Source organism: Anguilla anguilla, chromosome 1 (genome assembly GCF_013347855.1).
Source record: "Anguilla anguilla isolate fAngAng1 chromosome 1, fAngAng1.pri, whole genome shotgun sequence".
In the NCBI taxonomy this organism is placed as follows: domain Eukaryota; kingdom Metazoa; phylum Chordata; class Actinopteri; order Anguilliformes; family Anguillidae; genus Anguilla; species Anguilla anguilla.
This window is the reverse complement of record NC_049201.1, coordinates 55,756,729-55,778,076: the sequence shown is the minus strand read 5'-3', so window position 1 is coordinate 55,778,076 and position 21,348 is coordinate 55,756,729. Positions and strand designations below refer to the sequence as shown.

Here is a 21,348-nt window from a genome sequence, read left to right as displayed (position 1 = left end):
TATTCAAACAGAGCGAGCGCTCTATCTCCCGGGGGAGAGGAGAGTACAAAGAGGCAGATTAGTAGCCGTGCCCAGCCACTGATCCTAGACAGTAACCGCCTTTGTCTTTAGCCAAGGCGCGGAGATAGCGGAGGCCCTGATAAGAGATGGTGCTTGGCAGAAACAATCCCTGTTTATAATATCGACCGTCGAGTGAAGAAAAGCCTGCGGGAAAAAAAAGTCAAGTCAAGGGCCGATAGCATCTGCTAGCCTCCACCAGCAACCTGAGATGGCTTATCTACCTCGAGGGAAGGCTCCAAACCACACCATCTGATAAACAAGCTATGCTCCTGCTCCTCGGCCTGTTTTTTCTGCCTGATATTCCTTGTACTTTGTGAGAGCATTTTCAACACTTACAAGGGAGCCTAAGATGTATGTAGCACACAGGGAAGCCACAAATGAGCATCTTCCCTCATTTTAATGGCACATTAACATAAAAGGACATGAATAAGCCTGCTTTGTTCCAAATGTCACACAGGTATTTCAATAAATATTTGGAAATGCACCACAGCATGTGAATTTCAATAAATTCAAGCATAAAAAACTCAAACTACTGGTAGCAGTTCATTTTTTAAAAATGACTTTAATGGCTTAAAGATATTTTATCAACGTCTGTGAAACACACTTACCCATATTTTACGTTGGGATTTTATTTTTATGATGACCAGATGAGGAATACATTCAGTGTATGCTCAGTATTCTGGTAAAAATACAATAAATTAGCTGGAGAGGACACTCAAAAGGATTTTTCCTCGTAAAAGAGGGAAACATGAGTAACTATCTTGGACAGATCAAACGGTATCCATTTTTTCATTTTTATGAAAAAGTTCTGGACCACCATCTAAAACAGACAAACACAAAAAATAAAATACGCCAAACCAAAATAAAATGGATCTACTGTGAGCTGGAGAGGGACAGTGGTGTTGAGATTCACTCCAGAAAGAAGGTGAATCATTAGAGGCCACAGCGCTGCTCGGAAGCCCTGCCTATGAACTCCACATGGAGTCTTCACATCAGAGGGAGAGGAGGACCTTCTCCACCAAACAAAGGCACAGTAAAAAGGAGCCATCCTGGGCAGAGATCACCAGGTCACCCCATCTCGGCTCTCAGATCCCAGGATGGCCTCCTCAAATATGGGGGAAAATTTGAGATGCACCTGAAAGTGGTAGTTGGCCTGAGGTAAGATTTATAAAAAAAAAAGAAATTAAAAAAAAAAAAAAAGAATGTGGGGGAGTTTGACATGCACAGATGGTAAAAGCCAGTAGCAGGGGCTGGGGGATAAAACACTGGTGGCTGCAGTTCCACATCTATACGCCTGCTCACAGCTTTCGGGAGTGACTCAGGCACAGACCCTCCGTACAGGCCCACCCTCTTCCAGGTTATCAGCCCCCCCCCCCTCGCGCAGGAGCAGGGAAATTAGCGCAGGACAGGTGAGGACAGACGAGGAGGCGAGGGACAGGCAGGCCCCACACTAACCCGCTGTAGCAGGATGAACCTGAGCCAAGCCAAAGAGCTCGCCAGCCTCTGCTCTGCTGGAGGAGGTCTCTGCCGAGGGGGGGGGAGGCCTTCCCTGCTCCAGTGATAGCTGGAGAGGAGCTGCATGACGGCCTTGAATAACACTGAGGGGGGCGTGGGGGGATCTTAGCTGAACCACCGTCAGCAGCACCCAATTCGCCCAGGGCACAGTATGACTGAATGAAGCAGAACACTGCCAGACAGCCGCACTTGGGCTCTTTAAAATGATGATGATATTCTGACAATTCAGCAGCTCCATCATACGCACAGATAATTACAGGTGAGTATGATGCCAGAGGACTCGCGAAAACAGCCAAGGGCATGCAGAGTTATTTCAAAGGAGGAGAAAGGAGAAAGAGATGAAGAAAGAGAAAAAGGACTGATGACTTATCCATTAGCGTTAACACATCTATCTGAAACAGGACTGGAGGCTGTCTGCGAATACTGCTTGCACGTCTGCTTTCTGAAATCGGAACCCACAGGTGTTTGGTTTGGATGAGCGAAGCCACACATGAAGAACAAACTCCCAGCCAAACACTTTCCCCGTTTGCTTCCCCCCCCCCCGTTTGAGAATCTTTAAACTGCTGGCGGAACAGTCCAGAAAGCGCGACTTGCGTCGCGTCGTTTGCTCGTCCACGGTGAATGATGCAATCCCTGCAGACTGATTGGCTGCAGTGGGATGAAATTGGGCGTGCTCTGCGCGCAGTGATAGATGGCAGAACGGATTGTGTTTGTACACTTATTTATACTGCAGGCCTGCTTCTATATTGGGATCCCGGGTTGCCTTCCTGGCCCTCTAATTACTATGACCTTTCTCTACTAATTTTAGTCGCTGCACACAGAGTCCCTTTAATTAACAGTTCCTCTGTGCTTCAAATTCACGTCCCAGCCTGTGGTAATCCAAAAGCCAGTCGACTTCCACTCCGGCCCCAATTCTATAGAATTACACATCTAATATTAGTGCTTAAATGCTAGTGAGCTGCAGTCTATGAGAAAAAATAAAGTGGAAGGGTACGGTCGGGGAATCTGCGATGACTATCTGTCATCTTTTTTTCTGTTCTTTCTTCTGTCTCCAAAAGGAGAAACAAAATGATTAGCAAGTTTCTACCTGAAACACTCAAGCACACAGTTAAAAGATAACATTCTTTAATTCTTGTTTGTTTTTGTCTTTCTGTTTTTGTCTAAATGTATTTAAAAAGTATACTTTTTTTCCCCTGCTCTGTTTGTCATACTGTATGAGTTTATGCCAGGGTGAGATGTACTGGGGGGAGGGGGGGTCATATGTTTTGGGGGCGATGATATCGGTCCCTGCTCCCACGAGGATATAGAGGGGTGCTGTGCGACGAACGTGGACATCAAACACACCCCAGACACAACAACCTCGGCTCCCAGCCTCAGATAAACCCCAAACACCCATAGAAAACACAACGCAGCCCAGCACCTGTGTGCGCGTCCATTTAAAAATATACGTACAACATTAAAAAAAATGTGGTTTAATTAACAGGTTTATTAGGGGAAGATGGTTTGCTGTGGAGAAAAATATACAGCACTATCCAGAAAGAACAAGTTTGGCTTTTAATTACATAAACAGCACTTAAAGTACTAACACGTGCATTCGCCCATGCAGCGTACCATCTCACTATGGAACTACAAGGCACAGCTAATTTTCGTCATTAAAAGGAAAATGCACAGCTAATATTTCACATATTACCTAGTTAAAAGCCTGGATAGCTATTACAGCACTCTGGGCTCACCTTGCTCAAGGGTGAAATATTGGTGCCCCACTTGGGAATAGAACGCACAATCATCTGATATACGCCCAGTACCCAACCACAACACCACATTTTCTCCAGGACATGTGCGTACACGAACGAACACACACACACACACACACACACACACACACACACATACATACACATACACATACAGGTTGTATGACATCTAGAGGCAACCCTCATAAGAGAGATCAGTTACCAGTTTCAGCAACTACCGTATGCAAAAGGTACTCTGGAATTACACAGAGCATGATAATCTCCAGGAACATAACTCCTTATGTGATGGACAGCCGAACACAGTTCCACTGTTTAAATCCAACACTCCAACCAAGATAATCATTGAATATTAATACTGTTCTCCAGGGAACTTTGTGCAAATTTGTGCAAACACATTTCATTGGCTACAGAAATGAATAATAATGTACCATTTCATTTTCTGGTGTTCCCTACATGTTTTTAATTGGCCTGGGGGTCTTTAACTATGAAACTAGTCATATTACTTACAGAGACAGCAATGCCCTTGGTCTTGCTTCTGTAGATATCGCAAAGAAACTGTTTTCTCTATTTTATGACCTGTGACAGGGAATGTCATGCTTGAAACAGAAACTTTCTATGAAATATCCAACCCACCATAGGGGGAAAAAAACTACTACTGTTCAACTACTGTTGAACACTGACAACTCTGTGCTATCTACACCATTTCCAGTAGACCTGAGAGTTATAAATATGTTTTCGCTATTTTACGAGTGAAGGGAAAGTGGGGCTCCCTGAGAGAATATGCACCAAGTCACTCACTGAGTTGCTCTACGCATCCAAATTCTTGTTATAGTATAGGCAAAAAAAAATAAAAAAATAAATCACTGGCATTTATGCAAGAACATAAATATTTAAATATTTACTTAATATTTTAGGCTGTGGCCTCCACTGCCTCACCCCGTCATCTCATGGAAAGGGAGGGGAGTGAAACCCACTTCTTTTTCTTTTCAGTCCCTTCTTTCTGTATCTGTAATGTGAAATTGCCTTCACAAGCTAGTCTCACTGCAAAGTCCTCTGATAACTCAGGAGACAGTGTTCAGAAAAGCCATCTTCTGCTGCTTCTTTGTACTCCACAGTCCACCACTGTTTACACAGTCACCGTGTTGCGGGAGTTCAGTTCACCTGCGGCGTATGCAGGTAGCTTGTGCAACGGGACGCATGCCGCCCAGCGAACCCTTCTTCTCTGAACGATGCTATAGCTGATTATGCGTCTCGCTGCTGGTGCTACTGGCTACAGACAGCGCCGCAACGGTCTGGAGCCGACACCAGACTCTGGGGCACAACCACTGGAACAGTGCCTTAGCAGGATGAGCCACCCAGCAGTGTGAGACAGCAGCACTCTTTGCCAGCGGGGTATGTAACACACGCACGCACACACGCACGTAGAGTCTTAAGCAGGGAGGGTCGCAAAAAGAAAAAAAGGGGGATTCTGAGGCAATTTCCCTGAGTGCATCGCAGGAACCGAGAGGGTGAATGCCATCGCTTTAATAGGCTTATTTATGTATAAAAATGTTTGTGGGCACGGCCAAATGGAGGGGAATTCATTAGGCTGGCAAGTTAAATCAAATATACTGAAGGGAGGCATTTGGACGAAGCCAGTGCCGCACATTTATTAGAAGCACAAACCCAGGCTACTTCCCCCACTGCACTGTAATGACTTAGTATGACTTACATGGCGTACTTAGGATGCTATCACATTTCCTGAAAATGGACCAGTTTAACATTTTCCTGACCTCCTGAAATGTGTTTACGCTGGTAATTCTACAGCGGCATGTAATAGCCAACACAGTGCAGCCTCGATTGGGAAAAATATATAAAGCGCATACTGGTCAGACATCTATATGAATGCCGAACCTTTTGACTGATGAGATTCTATTGGGAAAATGGAGCATACAGAAATAAATGCACATAATATTTACACACACACACACACACATACAAAACACACACATACAAAACACTTCCATTAGAACGCTAGGGCAGGGAATCATTTCTTGGGAATTTTCCACTTCAACAAACCAAACAGAAGTACCGGTACACATATACTTTTGCAGATTACAAAGATTTTTGAAGGATTGGATTGATAGAGAACATGTAATTAAAACCTGCCTGTTGCTTCTGAAAACTGTGAAACAAGGCCCTCCATTTATCTTTGTGTGTGTGTGCATGTGTGAGTGTGCCCGTGTGCGAGAGTTACATCAACATAACTGCTGGAAAAGGAAAGGTAACTCTTTTACGATCTGGACAAACAGAATGACAGACAATAAAATTTCTCAAAGACAAACATAGTCTGCAATCGCAGTGGTCAGAAATCTTTCAGGTAATAAGAAGATCTACTGAAGATCTGGAGCTGGGGAGCCTGCATGATTAGCTGTGAGGTCTGAACCTACTGGTCTCTGGTCTGGTTCTTATCGGTTTGATCTTGATTCATTAAGAAGTAGCGGCCCCCCCTTTACACTTCCTTCCTCCCTTGGCTGCAAACTGACCTGGGTCCAGCATCCCTTCCCAGGAAGGCCAGCTGATCTGGACTGCATCAAACAGCCGCTTCTTGTTGGCTATGCACTGTGGTGGGGGGGTGGGGGGAGTGGGGGAGGGTGTAAGGGTGTAGGAGGTTCACACCGGGCCCACACATGCCCCCCCCCCCCACTCCCCCCAACTCTCAACTCTGCCTTCGCCAATGATCTGAGCTTCACACGCTTTTCAGAATGCTAATCTGGCCCAGAGTCACAGTGCAAGCATTGTTCCCGCCGCAGCCCCGCACACCGTCCCCGTACTAAAATGCGCCCTGTTTGCTCCCGTGTCGTGTGTTTGGCTTTCTCTCCACCCCCTGCCCCCACAGAAAAAAAAAAAAAAACACTTTGAATAGTCTCTTTTGAACAGCCACGCTTGGTTAGAAAAAGGGTCAAAATTTACGGCAACAAGATAAATATCCTCAATTTGCCACTGAGGCAGTGGCCTTAGCCATACAGAGATTCTAATTACAGAGTAAATACGTGTAATCTTATAAAACTCCCCATTGTTCCCTCCACTGGCGCAGCGGAAGGGCTTTCTCACCCCCCCTCTGCAAAGGTGCAGTAGAGGACATGTTGACTTTAGAGAAAGCGCTTGGGAAAGTAATCATTCAAGTCGCAAAGCGGGCTTCATGCAGGGTTTTAATCCCTTTGGCGGCTTGGCTCATTCAATGTTTTTTCTTTCGTCATTTACACACACTCGCACACACACACACACACATACGCGCACACATGCACAGATGCACGCACAGATGCACACATACACATGAGCACATACACACATGGACACACACACACATACAAAGAAAGAGACAGAGCCCCATTTGTCGACGTTGCATCGCCCAAAAGGACACTGGCGTCAGAGGGGAAGTTTATCTAGCCAGGTCTATTCACAGGGATACCAGCTGAGGACTAAAAGTACATAAAAGAGAAATATGCAATTCCCACATGTGGGGCAATGTTCTCTCTCTCACACACACACACACACACCCTGCAAGAAGTGCACAAGTCCCCAGCTGTCATTCTGTTCGCGTGAAGAAGTTTTTTGTAATGTTAGCATCGGTTGAAATGCAATAAGCACTACGGTCTCCTCAGCAACACATCCCTATTTACCACCCAACCGCTGGGCAGCCAACTTACAAAACGGCTGGGACCCTCACTGGGGAACATCAGCAGGTCTATTCATGGTTCCTCACTGAAAACCATACAAATCTGCTTTTTCCCCTACAAGGTATGGCAGTAAAGGACTGGGGGAGAGATGGCCAAAATACGCAGCCTTAAGCCCCAGGAAGGCTGTTTTCCTCTGCAGTGACGAGACTGGACTCTCAGCCCTCCCTCTGAATCACCTCCACCCCCACGCGACCGCCAGAACACAGTCTGCAGGCAGCGGAACGGCGCTGAGGAACATTACCGTGACCGTGCTTTGACCAGGTTGGTGCTGCGCCTCATCGCTCATTTTCCATTGGTACCATAGAAACCAGGGCAACTCTGGCCTCATGCAGCCTCTGGCAGTAGACTGTGGCACAGTGCTGGATTGTGAAGAGCCAAACATCCCTTCCCCTCAGAACACTGATCACATGCAGCCCATAAACGACACGCATTATCTCAGTTATACACACCAGTCTTTCTGAGTAGGTGGCTGAGAGGGCTCGGGACAGGCACCGCGTCGGGTCATTCACACAAGCTCGATACAGGAGTTTATTATTCTTTAGCACAGTCTTTACTTAAGGGTTGTCTCCATTACTCTCTGTCTCTGTCTCTCCCTCTCTCTGGCAGAGTAGCAGAATGAATAATGGTAACAGAATGCATAATGATTCTGGTTCAGTTAAAATGGGATATCGTGCCCAATGACGTCCCTCAGACGGTCTGGACACCTGTTCACCTCATCTCTCTATTCCTTAAAGAGGATGAGCCTGCATGCTGAAGCACTTCATCACAGAATTTACTAAAATAACAGGAAGCCCACACTTCAGAGAGGGCTGGGGGGGGGGGGGGTGTCCACCTTCGAGTTTGATCTCCCCACAGGTGCGGAGGACGGGGTGCGACGCAACGCGTCGCACGCGGAGAGAGAACAAACACAAACAAAAAAAACTAAACGCCGGTTCGCAAAAAAGGAGGGAGACGAAATGCCTCCTGAACCAAAGGACAAGACGCCCTTCAGAAGGCCTTTTCCTGTCAGACGACACGCGATCCGTACCACAACTCCCTGGAAAGGCCCTTTAAATATGCTAATGCCACCCATAAAAACAAAAGTAAAAGTGATTTATGGAGGAATGGAAGCGTATCTGTGCCTAGTTTCAGCACACTTTGTGCGCAACTCTCTTTTTGTCTCACCACAAAGGTGTAGAAGGCCCTCAGGCTGATAGACTCAGACAGACAACATTTGTAAACATTTAGTTACCCCACAGTTAATCGCAAAAAACACACCTAAAATATGTAATCTCAGGGAATAAAGGCACTCCATCTCAGACAGTGATAATAACCGCACACTGGGATTTGGCCTGTAAAATACTATTTTAAATTACTATATAATCAGATTAACATCCCTGCTACCATACAGACGATGCTGCTAAAAGAACTGTCAGATGTAGCTGCAAAGTACTATGATTAAGTCATATAATGACTCCAGCTATTTTTAATTTCAAAACCTTAAAGATTTGTTTTTGGAGGGAGCGAATGAATTCCTTCAGCTAATTGCCCTCCCCCACGCAAAGACAGGTATATCTATTCACATTCCATAACAGGTTTTGCTTAGTCTGTCAGACGACAGCTAAATGAGAAGGTGGAGCGCAAAAAAAGAGCTTTCTGTGAAGTTGTGAGTCAGTTGTAGGGCAAGGGTGGGGTCACGTATCAAAGTGGTTTTTTATTTATTTTATTAAAGAAAAGCATACAGTAGACATCTCAGCTAAACCTACCCATCTCACAATGCCATTGGCCACTGTCCTGCAAACACCACCGGGGGTCTTCATCCTGACAGTACAAACAGGCACCGTGGCGACTCCATGGCAACGCTCGCCTCACTGGGCAGAGTAAAAGCCCCTGGCCCCTCCTCTTTTTTTTCTTCCCCCTTTTAAAATAACTGCACCTATCAGCCCATTTCCTCCGAACCTTTGAAATCCCCTAATAAAGTTGCCAGGATTAGAAGCGGGGCTGCGCCATGGAAAACTGGGAGCTAGCTAAGCGTGAACAAACACACAGGCTGCCAGGCCTGGGGCTGAGGTCAGCTTTGGGTGCTCCAGGGGCTGGAGGACACAGCAGGGCCACTTAAGGGCTCAATCACAGCCATTTCTGCAAGACAAAACGCTTTTTGTCAGGACCAGATTTAAACGGCCTTCAGAGGAGACTAGGCGAGACTGAATAGGCTGAAATGTGAAACAAGAAGAGCCGCAGCATGAGTATTTAAGGGCCAATATGGCTGTACATTTCTTGGCATGGGTGGCCATCTTGCTACCACAGATAAATATGCAAACAAAATGTCGAAACTGACTACAGTGCAATTGGAAGACGCATGAGTGAGTGAGGGTTGGTTCACCAGCAAGCAGTGAGCCCCTATTGGGCAGACAAGAGTGTGAGTCAGGGCCTGGTTGGTTCAGGGGCTTGCAGTGAGCTCTGATCGGGTATACAGATGTGTGAGGGAGGGTTTGAGACTGTGGGAAGGTCAGGCGAGGGGGGTGACGGCCTGTGGCTCCTGCCCCTGGAAAAACACGGTCCCGTCCAGCGGATGGATGGCTCTCAGAAGGGCAGTGTCGGCACTTTAATTGGCGGACGCTATAATCCCATTGGCCTCCCACTAATGGCTTTGGGCTACGGACGAAAGGTCAGCTCTGGAGCTAACGCACCATTTCCAACTGAAATCCTAATCAAACTGACATCAGAGTGGCTAATCTAATCAGATTAGCCCCCACCCCGAGGTCCCATTGTTATTCTGTAATCCCTCTTATTAAGTTGAGATATTACATTTTTCGTTTAATTTGGGGCTTGAAACAGTGTGCACAGGAGGGGGACGTAGAGGAGCATCACAGTACGATGCCATCACCGCCTCCAGCAGACTCCGGGGCCGGCTTCTCAGCCGGTTTTCCCACCATTCTGAGGACACGTGAGCTCCAGCTGGAAAGAGGGAACCCGTGAACCTCCTCATCCGTGTGCACGTGAGACGAGAACTCAATCGCTCCACGCGCACGTGTATACATGGTTGCATGTGTGAACGTCTGTGTGTGTCCATGTGCATGTGTGTTTCTGTGCACGTGTGTGTGAGAGAATGGGCAGGTAGTACTGTGGATTGAGGGCACTGGGAGAACAGAAGTAGCATGAATTGGGCATTGTATTCCGTCTTAAACAGAGGAAGATCCACTAGTACAGACACATGCAGTGTGTTTTTGTGTGTGTGTGTGTGTGTGTGTGTGTGTGGGCCTGTGTGCGTTCGTGTATGTGACTGGGCAGGTAGTAGTATGGATTGGAGGCACTGGGAGAAGAGTAGTAAAATGAATTGGGCATTGTATTCAGTCTTAAACAGAGGGAGGTCCTCCCTAGTACAGATACATGCAGTGTGCTCTGCCCCATCTGTCTTGCCGTGGCACACTGGAGGGGGACCCCCCAGCAACAGCTCCAGGCTCCTAGCATGGTCCCGTCGAGCACCTCGCCCTCAGCTGGGGATCGGGAAGGCATGTACCCCATGCCCTCATCCCCACGGGGGGGTCGTCTGTGCCTTTAGGGGGTGTTCTGCTCAATGGCCTCCTGCAGGCCCTCATACTGTAGGATCCCATTCCTGTTCTCCCTGTGTGTGCATGTATGTGTGTGTGTATGCATGTGAAAGAGGGTGTGCAAAGGATTCAACATTTCAACTGGCCTACTGGCCCAGGAATGTCCTCCAACCCCTTCCAAGTTAATGAATCTTCGGCGGACCAGTGGATTTCAAAATTCCGAAAACAAATAAAAAATTTGAAATAATCTCCCAAAACAGACTGTTGAGAAATTCACTTGAGAAGATCCCAAGAAGATTACAATATCAGCATGACTGAAGACGTTGCGTGCTTGAAATGTTATATATCTTACCAGGCTGCTATTGCTGACAACAGGCAACAGGGAAGCGTGTGTGTGTGTGCGTTTGTGAGTGTGTGAGTGTGTGTACATACACATGCATAAAAAACACTTACCTATAATTATTTGGTAGAAGTAGGCTTGGCTATAATAAACATCATGGAAATTGTAGTTGGAATAACATGCTTCGCAAAGCTCTTTGATGCACAGTAACATGGGACTACACATGCACTCATTACAGAATTATACACATTCAGCAAGTAACTGCATGTTCTTCATAATGCCAGACATAATATCAATCTCAGGCATCTCAGACATCCTACAGTCAGGTTATAGCCGTAAATGTAGGTTGTTCATCCATTTGGCAAGTCCGAAGCAAGTTCCCTGTGTGTAATTAAAATAGCCAAATCTATATTACTTAGGCTATAGTACAGCATAAACAATAGTGATGACTGCCAAGATTACACTGGGTAAACAATGCTACCTTGCTGGAGAAAAGCAGTAGGTGGATTCAATGCTTGTTAGGCAACTTCACCAAGATCCTCAATAGCTAGTAAACTATTAGCCGAGTCAGACTGAATTGCACCCCTCAGCTACTTGTTGAGACAGAAAGAAAATAATGATTGAAATTAACCTAACCACAGGCACTTTTAGCTTAGAGTACACTTTTATCTGCTCTTACTGAAGTGCATCCTCACAAATTATACTACAAATTATGAATAGGCTTGTCTCCTGAAAAGCAATGTCAAACTTCACTGCTTAGAGCCAGTAAATTTGGAAAGCCACTTGTTTGGAGGGAAATTTACCTTAATTTAAAACTCCTGGTTTGTGTGTGTGACTGAGTGAGTGAAAGAGGTGCATTAGAGAAACAGAAAAAGAGTGAGAGGAAATATAAGAGTGTACATGTGAGTGATATGAGTGTGTAAGCTCACTACCAAGCATCAGATGAATGTGAGAGCCCAGGGCTGCTGGCCCATGAGGCAGCAGGCTCAGATACACAGTGAGCGCAGTGTTTACAGGCCCATTCAGGGATCCATTACAGCACGCTCAGTCCGGCAAACAGCAGCAATAACAAAGCGTCAATCTGCACCAGGGCACCTCTCCGTTTGAACTGCTCTAATTAAAGGGAACCCGAAAGAAAGCTGTCGTTCAGGGGCGGTTTGAGAAATAGTGGGGGTATTTTCCCTTCGGTGTGGAAAAATATTTATGGAAAGGCAGCTTCCACGTTTCATCGCGTACGGGGTCGTTGGCGGAATGGGCGACGGGCCTGTCGCTCAACCTTCTCAACGCATCAGGCTCCGTGGCTCACGGTGAGCAAAAACAAAAGCCAAGGAACTGGCTTTGCCGTTGTACACAGCGCCTGAGCACTAACCAGAGAGCTGGTTGGATGTTTTGGAAAAAAGAATGGCTTGGTCAAGCAAGTGCAAGCTTGCGTTGTGCAATACTTATGAGGAGATGGGGATCTCTTCCTTAAATTCACAGGTTGCGGGGAATAAAAACGGGACTGGCTGTCACGCACTGAAATACAGCCCGACTGCAAACGGCCAGCAGAGAGCCCTGGTGGATTCCCGCGTGTGGTCATGCCGTGGCACCTGGCTGATGCGAACAGCAGAGAGATATCCTGGAAGGCTGCTGCGGTTATTGCGGCCATAAAACAAAGGACGGGCGGCGGCGGCGCGCATTCTCCGGCGTGATGGATGCGTCTGGAACCCCGACGCGATAGCTGCGTGATATCCTGTACAGCGCGCATCGCGTGCAACTCCCTGCAGATGAACTCCAGCGCCATCCATCACCCAGGACCAAAGAGCCAATGAAACAAGCTGGAAATCACGCCAAACTGCATGGCTGAATTTCCAGCAGCTATGTTGGACAGTGCTGTTTATGATATATCAGCTACCCCCCACCCACCCCCCCCCCCCCAAACCCCTCAAATGGAATTTACTGCTTTAATGCGATGCAACGGTGTTCCGCTCAGAAAGGAAGAAAGGTCAGCTTCCATTAAGCTCTTCTCTCCTGTCGGGTGGTACGGTCCTCTGACCCAATCGGACCCGGGTCCCGTTCATTAGAGCTGCAGAGGCGTGGTGCCACGCCGGAACCCTGCGCTGCTCAACCCTGGATGTTTTATGTACACTTTAACGGCCTTCCCTTCATTCCTTCCATTTCCATTCCCTGTCCAACATAAACCAATTCAGACTGAACGAATGCACTTCTCCTGCTCAGTTCACGCTGGTGATGGTTTAATGAGCGCAGTGAAGCGTTCTGTAGCATTACTGGCATGTAGTACAGGGGTAAGCACATAAACTGACTGCAGTGCTACGCTGCCACACGAGCCAAAGCAGCGGTAAATTATACTGAGGGGCCATCCTAAGCATAATGACACCCTACCTCAGACTTCTGACACTGACACAGGAAAAACACAGCAAATTCATTCCACTGCTGTTTGATAGTGAAAGTCCTCATGGCAATGGTAACGTGGCACATTTAAAATAAACTTGATTTGAACATGAAAAATAGAAGCAGGTCGTTGAGAATTATAAATCTGGCAAGTAAGATCATTGGCAAACAGCAGATAATATCTGCAAGAAAGCCGTAAGCAGTTTAAGTTACATTTCTAATCCTTTATATTTTTATTTTGAATTGCTTCTATCAGAAAGAAGATGCAGACAACCAAAGGCAACGAAGAACATTAAAAAAAAAATATTGCATACCAAATGCAATTTGCATACTGAATTCAGATAATTAAAGGTATCATAAATTAATACATACAACTGAATTTTGTACTGGATTTTTATATGTATTATTCATTATGGGTGATGCACAATAAAAACCTGTGTTATTTATGGTGCTGAATCCTAGACCTATGAGGCAGCCGTATATAAATAATAACTCGTCATGTGAAGGTCAGAATGCTGAATGAGATTCAAATGTGAATGGTGATTGGTTAAGTTTTTAATGTATGTACGTTTTAATGTGATGCCGAAAAAATAAATTCCACCTAAGTGTGGACAATAAAGTATAAAGTCAAAGTCGTAGATCAGATTCCCTTACAGTGGTAGTGATGGACTACAAACAGTGCAAGAAGAAAATCATCTTTCAACAGTGTGTACTTGTCTGTATGTACAGTAAGAACTTATAAATACAGTAATATAATTTGTACATGACCAAGAATTTCAGTGGAGATGAGCCTGTTGTTTGGGAAACTCCTGGGCCTGTCTCTAAAGCTCCCTGGGAGGTGAGTGGGACTGGAGAACTGTGCTGTGCCACACAGAGAGAGAGAGAGAGAGAAGGGGAGAGGGAGAGGGAGAGCGAGAGAGGAGAGCTAGAGAGAGAGAAGGAGAGAGGAGAGCTAGAGAGAGAGAGGAGGGACAAGCAAGCAGTGTGGACGCCATCTCAGAGGCAAACACCGGGACACCGCCACACACAGGCTAGGCCCCGTGCCACACACAAAGGGGGATAAGGTTACTCTATAAATAATAAACGGAAGCACAGAAGAGAAAGAGAGAGGGAGAGGGAGAGAGAGAGAGAGAGAGATGGATGGACGAGGTCAGCTGATGCATCTCCTGCCTGTGCTGCGCATCACTGGCTTTCCCATCATCTGCGCTGTGCCAGCCTGGCTGTTTACGCGCTTACAAATGAGGCACATCCATATGGCAGAGAGCACTGGAGAAACATCTAGTGCTGTCAGGGGGAAGTTTACTCAGAGGGTGTGTGTGTGTGTGCGTGTGTGTCTGTGTGTGTGCGTGTCTGTGTGCATGTGTGTGTGAGCGCGCGTGTGTCTGCGTGCGTGAGGGCCTGCTTCCCATCAGCCCCCAGCAGGGAGCAGTGTCTGATCCGTGAACCCTGACCCCCCCAGCGCCGAGGGCTCAGTCGGATTATGGCGGGCGGGGCTCCCGTAACTCGGCGACGGGGTCATGTCTCAGTCGCAGCCCCGGTGCCCCCGCGCCACGCCGCCGTCTCCGAGGCCGCGGGCGGAGCGGCCGAAAGGCTTTCATTAGGCGCGGGCTCGGGCGACCCCCACGCTCGGCGCGCTGAAGGGCTCTCCAGCCGTTTGTTTGGGTGGAGCACAGGAAGGGGATCCTCACAGAATCACAGTGAGAGCTGAACTGGGCCTGACCCACGCCCCAGACACACGTTTCTGTTCATCAGTAACAACAAACAGCCACTATTTAAGGTCACGTGAAGGTCTGTTTACGGTTTCTTTATGTGCCCTTTCCACAAGCCACTAACCTGACCCTTGGCTGGTTTGGGAAGGGCTGATCAAAGACCTCTAGCAATGACTTCCATAAAGCACTGCCTTACAGTAGTATCCACTTTTAAATTTATGCCAATGTCAGGAGCAGATTGGAAAAAAAAAAAAAAATGTCACTCCATCCTACGGTTAAAAAAAGCACGAGATTTATCGCTGTGCCAGTTTTGCTGCCTACGGACGTGAAAACCATTTCCCAACTATTAATTATTAATTCAAATGTACATCACGTTTAAAACCTATCAATACTATCCATTATGGTGTGTATACATTACACTGTGTATAGAGTATCCCACATCCTTTCGGTAAAGCGGACAGGATGCAAGGAGATCTGATCGTCCGAGCTCCTCCTGCTCGCATTCATCAGCCTAATACTCCTTTCTGATACCCTGCCCTGTAATGCGTTTGTCTAATACCTCTGCATTAGGCCGGGGAGAAGCAGAAGAGGCGGGCCTGTCGCTGCTGATGGAGGAGCCGCGGCCGCGTGCCTGCAGAGCCCTCGCTGAGCGGAAACTCTAGATCCAAAATGGCGGGCGCCCAGGGACAGGGCTTCAGAAAAAGAAGAGGGATGGATGCGTGTCCCCCTCTCCGGACCTCAGCCTGCTGTCCGCAGTCACTGCCGGCCTTGGGCGGGCGGCAGGTTCAGGGTGGCACGTGCCCTGTGCCTGACATCCTGTCGTCTGAAAGCGTTACTCCGCAGTCAGCCGCAGACAGAGCGCTTCCGCTCCGAACCCCAGCTCCGCGGCGGCGGGGGACTTTTACAGAGTCGCGCAAACAGAGCCCGGCGTTTAACGACTTTAGCATCCCTTCCTGCAGGCAGCTGCTAGGGGAGGAGGGCAGCGCTTAGCGCGGCGGATCAAAAGGGGGCGTGCTGTAAACAGCGAAGGCAGGGGACCATCACATCTGAGAGGAGAGGAGAACGCTCTCTGCCTGTGACGATAAACAAGAGCCTAACTCTGAGATAAGCATCTCATTAGGCCACAGCCAGAGGGGGCGTACGCACTTACTGGGCTCCAAGTGTGTGTGTGTGTGTGTGTGTGTGTGTGAGACAGAGAGAGAATGTGTGTGGGTGTGTGTGTCACAGAGAAAGTGTGGGTGCGTGTGTATGACAGAGAAAGTGTGGGTGCGTGTGTATGTGTGACACATAAATATATTTAGAGTGTTGATGTGTACAAGTGTGTGACCAAGTATATGAGAGGATAACTTACTATGTGTGTGACTATGCCTCCTTTGATCTGAATGACAGCTACACACAAGGCTATCTCTGCAATGAATCTGGCCACAGTTACTACAGCAGCCAACTACAAATCGAATGAATGATTTTAATGGCAGCTCTGAGTAATGCTAAAACTAATTTCTTTAGCAGCTTGAATCACACTACGAGCAGAGAGATACAGCCTGACAAGAGCTTTGGCAGCAATAGGACTCCAACTGCATGTGTGTTAATGTCAATGCAATTCCGCCCCACTGGTTTTACAATGGTGACATAATAACTTGCATCTGCTGTAATGGCCAAGCGAAATGCGACTTTAGGCTGCCACCGCCATCAAATCAACAATTACAGCGCTGACCTCATAAATCAACACGTCGCATATGACACCGGACCTGCCACAGTCGCAAACTCAGCAGGTCTTACACACGTTGACCTGTGTCTGATGCTGACAGAGGGAGAGGGGGGGAGAAGTGGGGGGGGGGGGGGGGGGTGAGAAGAGAGGGACAAAAGCAAGGAAACGAGAAGGAGCAAGCAGAAGTGAGACTGAAAGAAAGGAGGGAACACAGAGAGAGGGAGAGAGAGAAGGGGGGTGAGAAGAGAAACCAAGGAGGGATCGCAAAGAGAAGGACAGTGGTAGAAGAAAGAGTTAGCAGAGAGAGGAGGGGCGAGGGGTGGAGGGGAGGGTAAATGTGAGACCTGACTTCACCGCAGCAGGTCCCACTGCAGCCCACTTCACGCCTGGACAGGTGTCAGGACCGACCCGCCGGGACACCAATCAGCCCAATGAAGGCATTCTGGGCGCTGATAGAGTGAGAGTTATGAGAACGGGGCCAACAGGGGGCCCAGGCTGGTTTAAGGGGAAAAGCACTGCATACCAGCAAGGTGAACGGGGGGAAAATACCATTGTGTCATATTCACATGAAGCATCGACTGGAGCTTTTATTATTTCCTCATATTTGGCTAACTGTAGTGCTGAAAAGCGTAGGGCATCAGAAAACACTCCTCAGCTTTATGCAGACGCAGGGACACAGCGTCCCAGGGTCAAAGTGAACCGCACTCTCATAGCCTCTCTGAGCTCTAAACTTAGCATACACACACACACACACACACACACACACACACACACACACACACGCACACACACACGCACCCGAGCAGCTTCGCAGGGTTAATGAATGGCGTTTGGCTCTGCGCACAGTAGAGCACAGCACAAAGACACAGGTGTGAAGAAGTGCAGGGGAGGAGATGGGCTCAGTCACAGCTGTTTAACATTGCTACCGGTACACATTGCGGTTTCTGCACAGGCCACGCTGAATAACAGGCGTAGGATTGAGTTTCCTCGCACCCCAAAACGACATGTCCTGGGGAGTGGAGGGAATAAGAACACCATCACCCCCCCCCCCCCCCAAAAAAAACCTCCACACTCTACTTCAGCACTGGAGGATATGGGTGGGACAGGGGACAGACACTGCAGTGCGTTTAACAAGACCGGACCTTGAGGCAGCGCTCTGCTCCAAAAGTGACAGCTAAAATTACAATCTGCTCACTTCAGCTCCCTGCACTTTTATTTTTAGGTTCCTTTTTTCTACTTCAAACCACTTTTCAGATGGAACGAACAGACCCTCAAATCAGACCATTGTGGCCAACAATAATTACCTTGTGTTCAGTGTAGCCAAAGGAGACAGATTGGGGAGAAGAAAGAGACGGAGACAGCGAGAAAGAGAGAGAGAGAGAGAGAGAGAGAGAGAGAGAGAGAGGGCAGAAATAAATAAAGCGTACAAGAAAGAGACACCCTCCTCGCTGTGGTCATTTGTGCAGCAGGTTTTCACAGGTACGAAACACATTTGTGTCCCAGTGTGGAGCGCACATTCATTCATACCAGTGACTATGGACAAGTAAAGGCTGGTGGGCTGGAATGTTAAGGAGGCATGGTCTGGGAGGGGGAATTCGTATAGAAAATCATAAAGTAACAATGGCTGTATTTGTGTAACTGACAAGTTTTTGCACATCTTAAATTGTACCAAAGAGAACAGAGAGAGCACAGTTTCACATCCTTTCCACAACCACCAGGGGCTAACATCTGAATGCAGCTAACAAGCTAAATGGCTGTAAAATACTGATTGTATTATTGTATTTATATAGTTCAAAGATCTTTTTTTATTTCAAGGAGCAGTGGCCTGTGCCTCCTTTCCCGGGGTGGAACAGCTTCCACTGTTAACTGTGTGTGTGTATGTCTGCGTGTGCTTCTGCGTGGGTGTGTGTGGGAATATATACATGTCTTACAGTATGTGAGTGCTGAAGCACAGACCTGTCTGTAGGTGCCCTCCATCAGCGTGTCCAGGTTCTGCAGGGGGGCGGGGGTCTTGTCCTTGAAGCGCGTCAGCAGCCGGCGCTGGATGGCCCGGAACTGGACCGCCCTCTCCGCCAGCAGGTCCTGGTACTTCTCCGCGCTGACCCGCAGCTGAGCGCACAGACAACCCCACGTTCAGACAGACAGACAGACAGACAGACAGACAGGGAGGCGTTCCCGGACGCGGTCGTCTGGTTGCGTCCCAGGCCGGATTTTCCATCTCCTGGCGCTCGGGTGTAGTTTTTATCTGACACATGGAGCGGATTAGGGGCTGCGGGGAACGTTAAAGCCGCTCTCCACTCGAGAGCGTATCAGGTGTGCCGCGCACACGGCCAGCCAAGGGGCCCAGCGTTCGGTACATGTCAGAGACGAGGGAGGGAGGGGAAAAAAAAAACCCACGAAAGGGTTCTGAGAAATATACTTCAGCCTGTCCTGGCCGGCCGTCTCCGTCCTCTCGGCATGAACATGGCGCAGCACAGAAGGGCAGAGGTTGTTTGTGAACAGAATGTGGACCGGCTGTGAAGTACCGCCATTCACAACACCGTCAGTGAAAGTGATGAGGACATACTTCTGAAAACCTCATTTGGCACGGAAAGGGGCTCCATTTTTTTTCTGCTTCGTGAAAGTGATTCTGAAATGTGTCAGGTGCTCGGTGATGTCAGAGTGGAGGTCGGCTTCATCGAGAAATAAAAGGAGAATGTGATTGATCGCCTCAGTTATATGGTTGGAAAATACTCTTTGCATTATAATGCTATTTTTTTCTATAACAGGAGTTCATAACTCTTTTCATCTTAAAAGTCCTAATATTAGAACCTTGTTTGAGGCCCTTTTCTGAATAAGCAGTTGCTATTGACATGTCTGTCTCTTTGTCCAAATAGGAATAAAAATGAAAATGATTTTGTTGCGTAGACATTCATAATCTATATCTATTCATTAAGAGTGCGGGCTCCCTTCTTTCCTTTCTATGTAATATATTAGTACACAAAAGAATGGGCAAATAATAGTGTCATTATATAATGGGTCTGGTTATTAAATATATGATAAACAAAACTTTATGAAGCGGAAAAAAGACATTTTTAAACAGGAAAACAAGGAGGTCTAAGCAACTGCTTATTGACTGAGCATTGTTATGTAACAGTAGCAGACAGCAGGTGTAGACACTCAGGGACAGTTTTATGCATATTGCACAGGACTGTCTGCACCACTCCCATACTGAGGTTAGAGATGAGACAGACAGGACACAGCCCCCAGGCATTCCGGCATGCAGACACACCGCCAGACTTTTGCAATGGCTACTCCTGTTAGCGGGAAGCTGTCACTTTCTGTGGGGGTTCTGCGCCCTTGACTTCTAACGGCTTACTCTGGGGTGTGTCAGGTACAGAGGCAGAGGAAGATGTTTGTGTGTGTGTGTGTGTGTGCGCACAAGCGAGTGTGTGTGTGTGTGTGTGTGTGTGTGTGAGAGAGAGTGAGTGAGTGTGTGTGTCTGTGTGCGCACAGGTGAGTGTGTGTGTGTGTGTGTGTGTGTGTGTGCACGAGTGAGTGTGTGCGTGTGTGTGTATGTGTGTGAGTGACTGTGTGTGTGTGCGCGAGCGAGTGTGTGCGTGTGTGTGTGTGTGAGTGACTGTGTGTGTGTGCGCGAGCGAGTGTGTGTGCATGTGTGTGTGGGGAGGGAGAGGGGGAAGCAGCGCTCACCTCAAAGTGGTGATCCACAGCCTGGAAGTACTCGGACAGTGGGAGAGGGCCGGAGAAGCTGTTGCGGAAGTCTTTCACTCCCTGCTTGGCAAAGTGCCGGTCAAAACGCTGGACCAGCTCACTGGCCACCAGCCACATATCCTCAAAGCTCTCACTCTGGATCCTGTAGCGCTCTGTGTGTGTGTGTGTGTGTGTGAGAGAGTGTGAGAGAGAGAGAGAGAGAGAGAGAGAGAGAGAATGAAAGATTGAAAGAGAGAGAGAGAGAGGGGAGCAGGGTCGTTATTGGCTCGTTGTCACTCACTAACTTCCATTCCTCTGATTCCGGTTTGTTCTAAAGGCTTTCGGAGAAAAAGAAAAATCATTCATCATTTCCTATGGAAATAGCAGACATCGCTTTTATTATCCATTTCACATCTCCCTGCATATAAAGGCTGGCTGGCCTTTTCAGAAATGGTACGTCAAACGGATTACCCATCAGCCATTACTCAGAGAAAACAGGTGAAACCTGCCAGTGCATTCACACTCCCACATGAGGACCATGTAGTCATCTGTGTCACCAATCACCTCTGAGTACTGCAGAGTGCAGGAACATCTGGACTGTAAATCGATGCCAGCAGTGAGTGAAAAGTGAAAATGGCTGTGCTGAAGCTGGAGTTAAGTGTGCATGATATTCCTTCCTGCCGCTTCCATTCCAGTGCCAGAGAGAGGCTCTTGGCCCAAAGCTTCAGTCTTTTAAAGCCGAGCTGGAGGAAAGGAGAGGCCACCTGTTCATGCTGTATTACCTTGTAAGGAATTACAGTGAAAGGGATGAGGTTATTGCCTACTCGGTCTCTAACACTTTCAAATGGACTTGGGGCTGAAGCGTCTGCTTCTGATATGCGTGCGATAGAAAAGCGTTTAGCTCTGTAAGGTGCAAAAAAAAAATACAATTC

At 47.7% G+C, this 21,348-nt stretch overlaps 1 protein-coding gene across 2 annotated transcripts in view; it reads right to left on the bottom strand.

The window, feature by feature from the left end:
- bbs9 (Bardet-Biedl syndrome 9) overlaps nt 1–21,348 on the bottom strand; it is a 168,820-nt gene that overhangs the window by 92,368 nt on the left and 55,104 nt on the right. For both annotated transcript variants that reach the window (XM_035382340.1, XM_035382346.1), the window contains exons 17-18: nt 20,417–20,589; nt 18,683–18,835 (exon numbers count right to left, since the gene is read on the bottom strand). In XM_035382340.1, the coding sequence (XP_035238231.1) occupies nt 18,683–18,835; nt 20,417–20,589 (326 nt within the window). The remainder of the gene's footprint in view (nt 1–18,682; nt 18,836–20,416; nt 20,590–21,348) is intronic.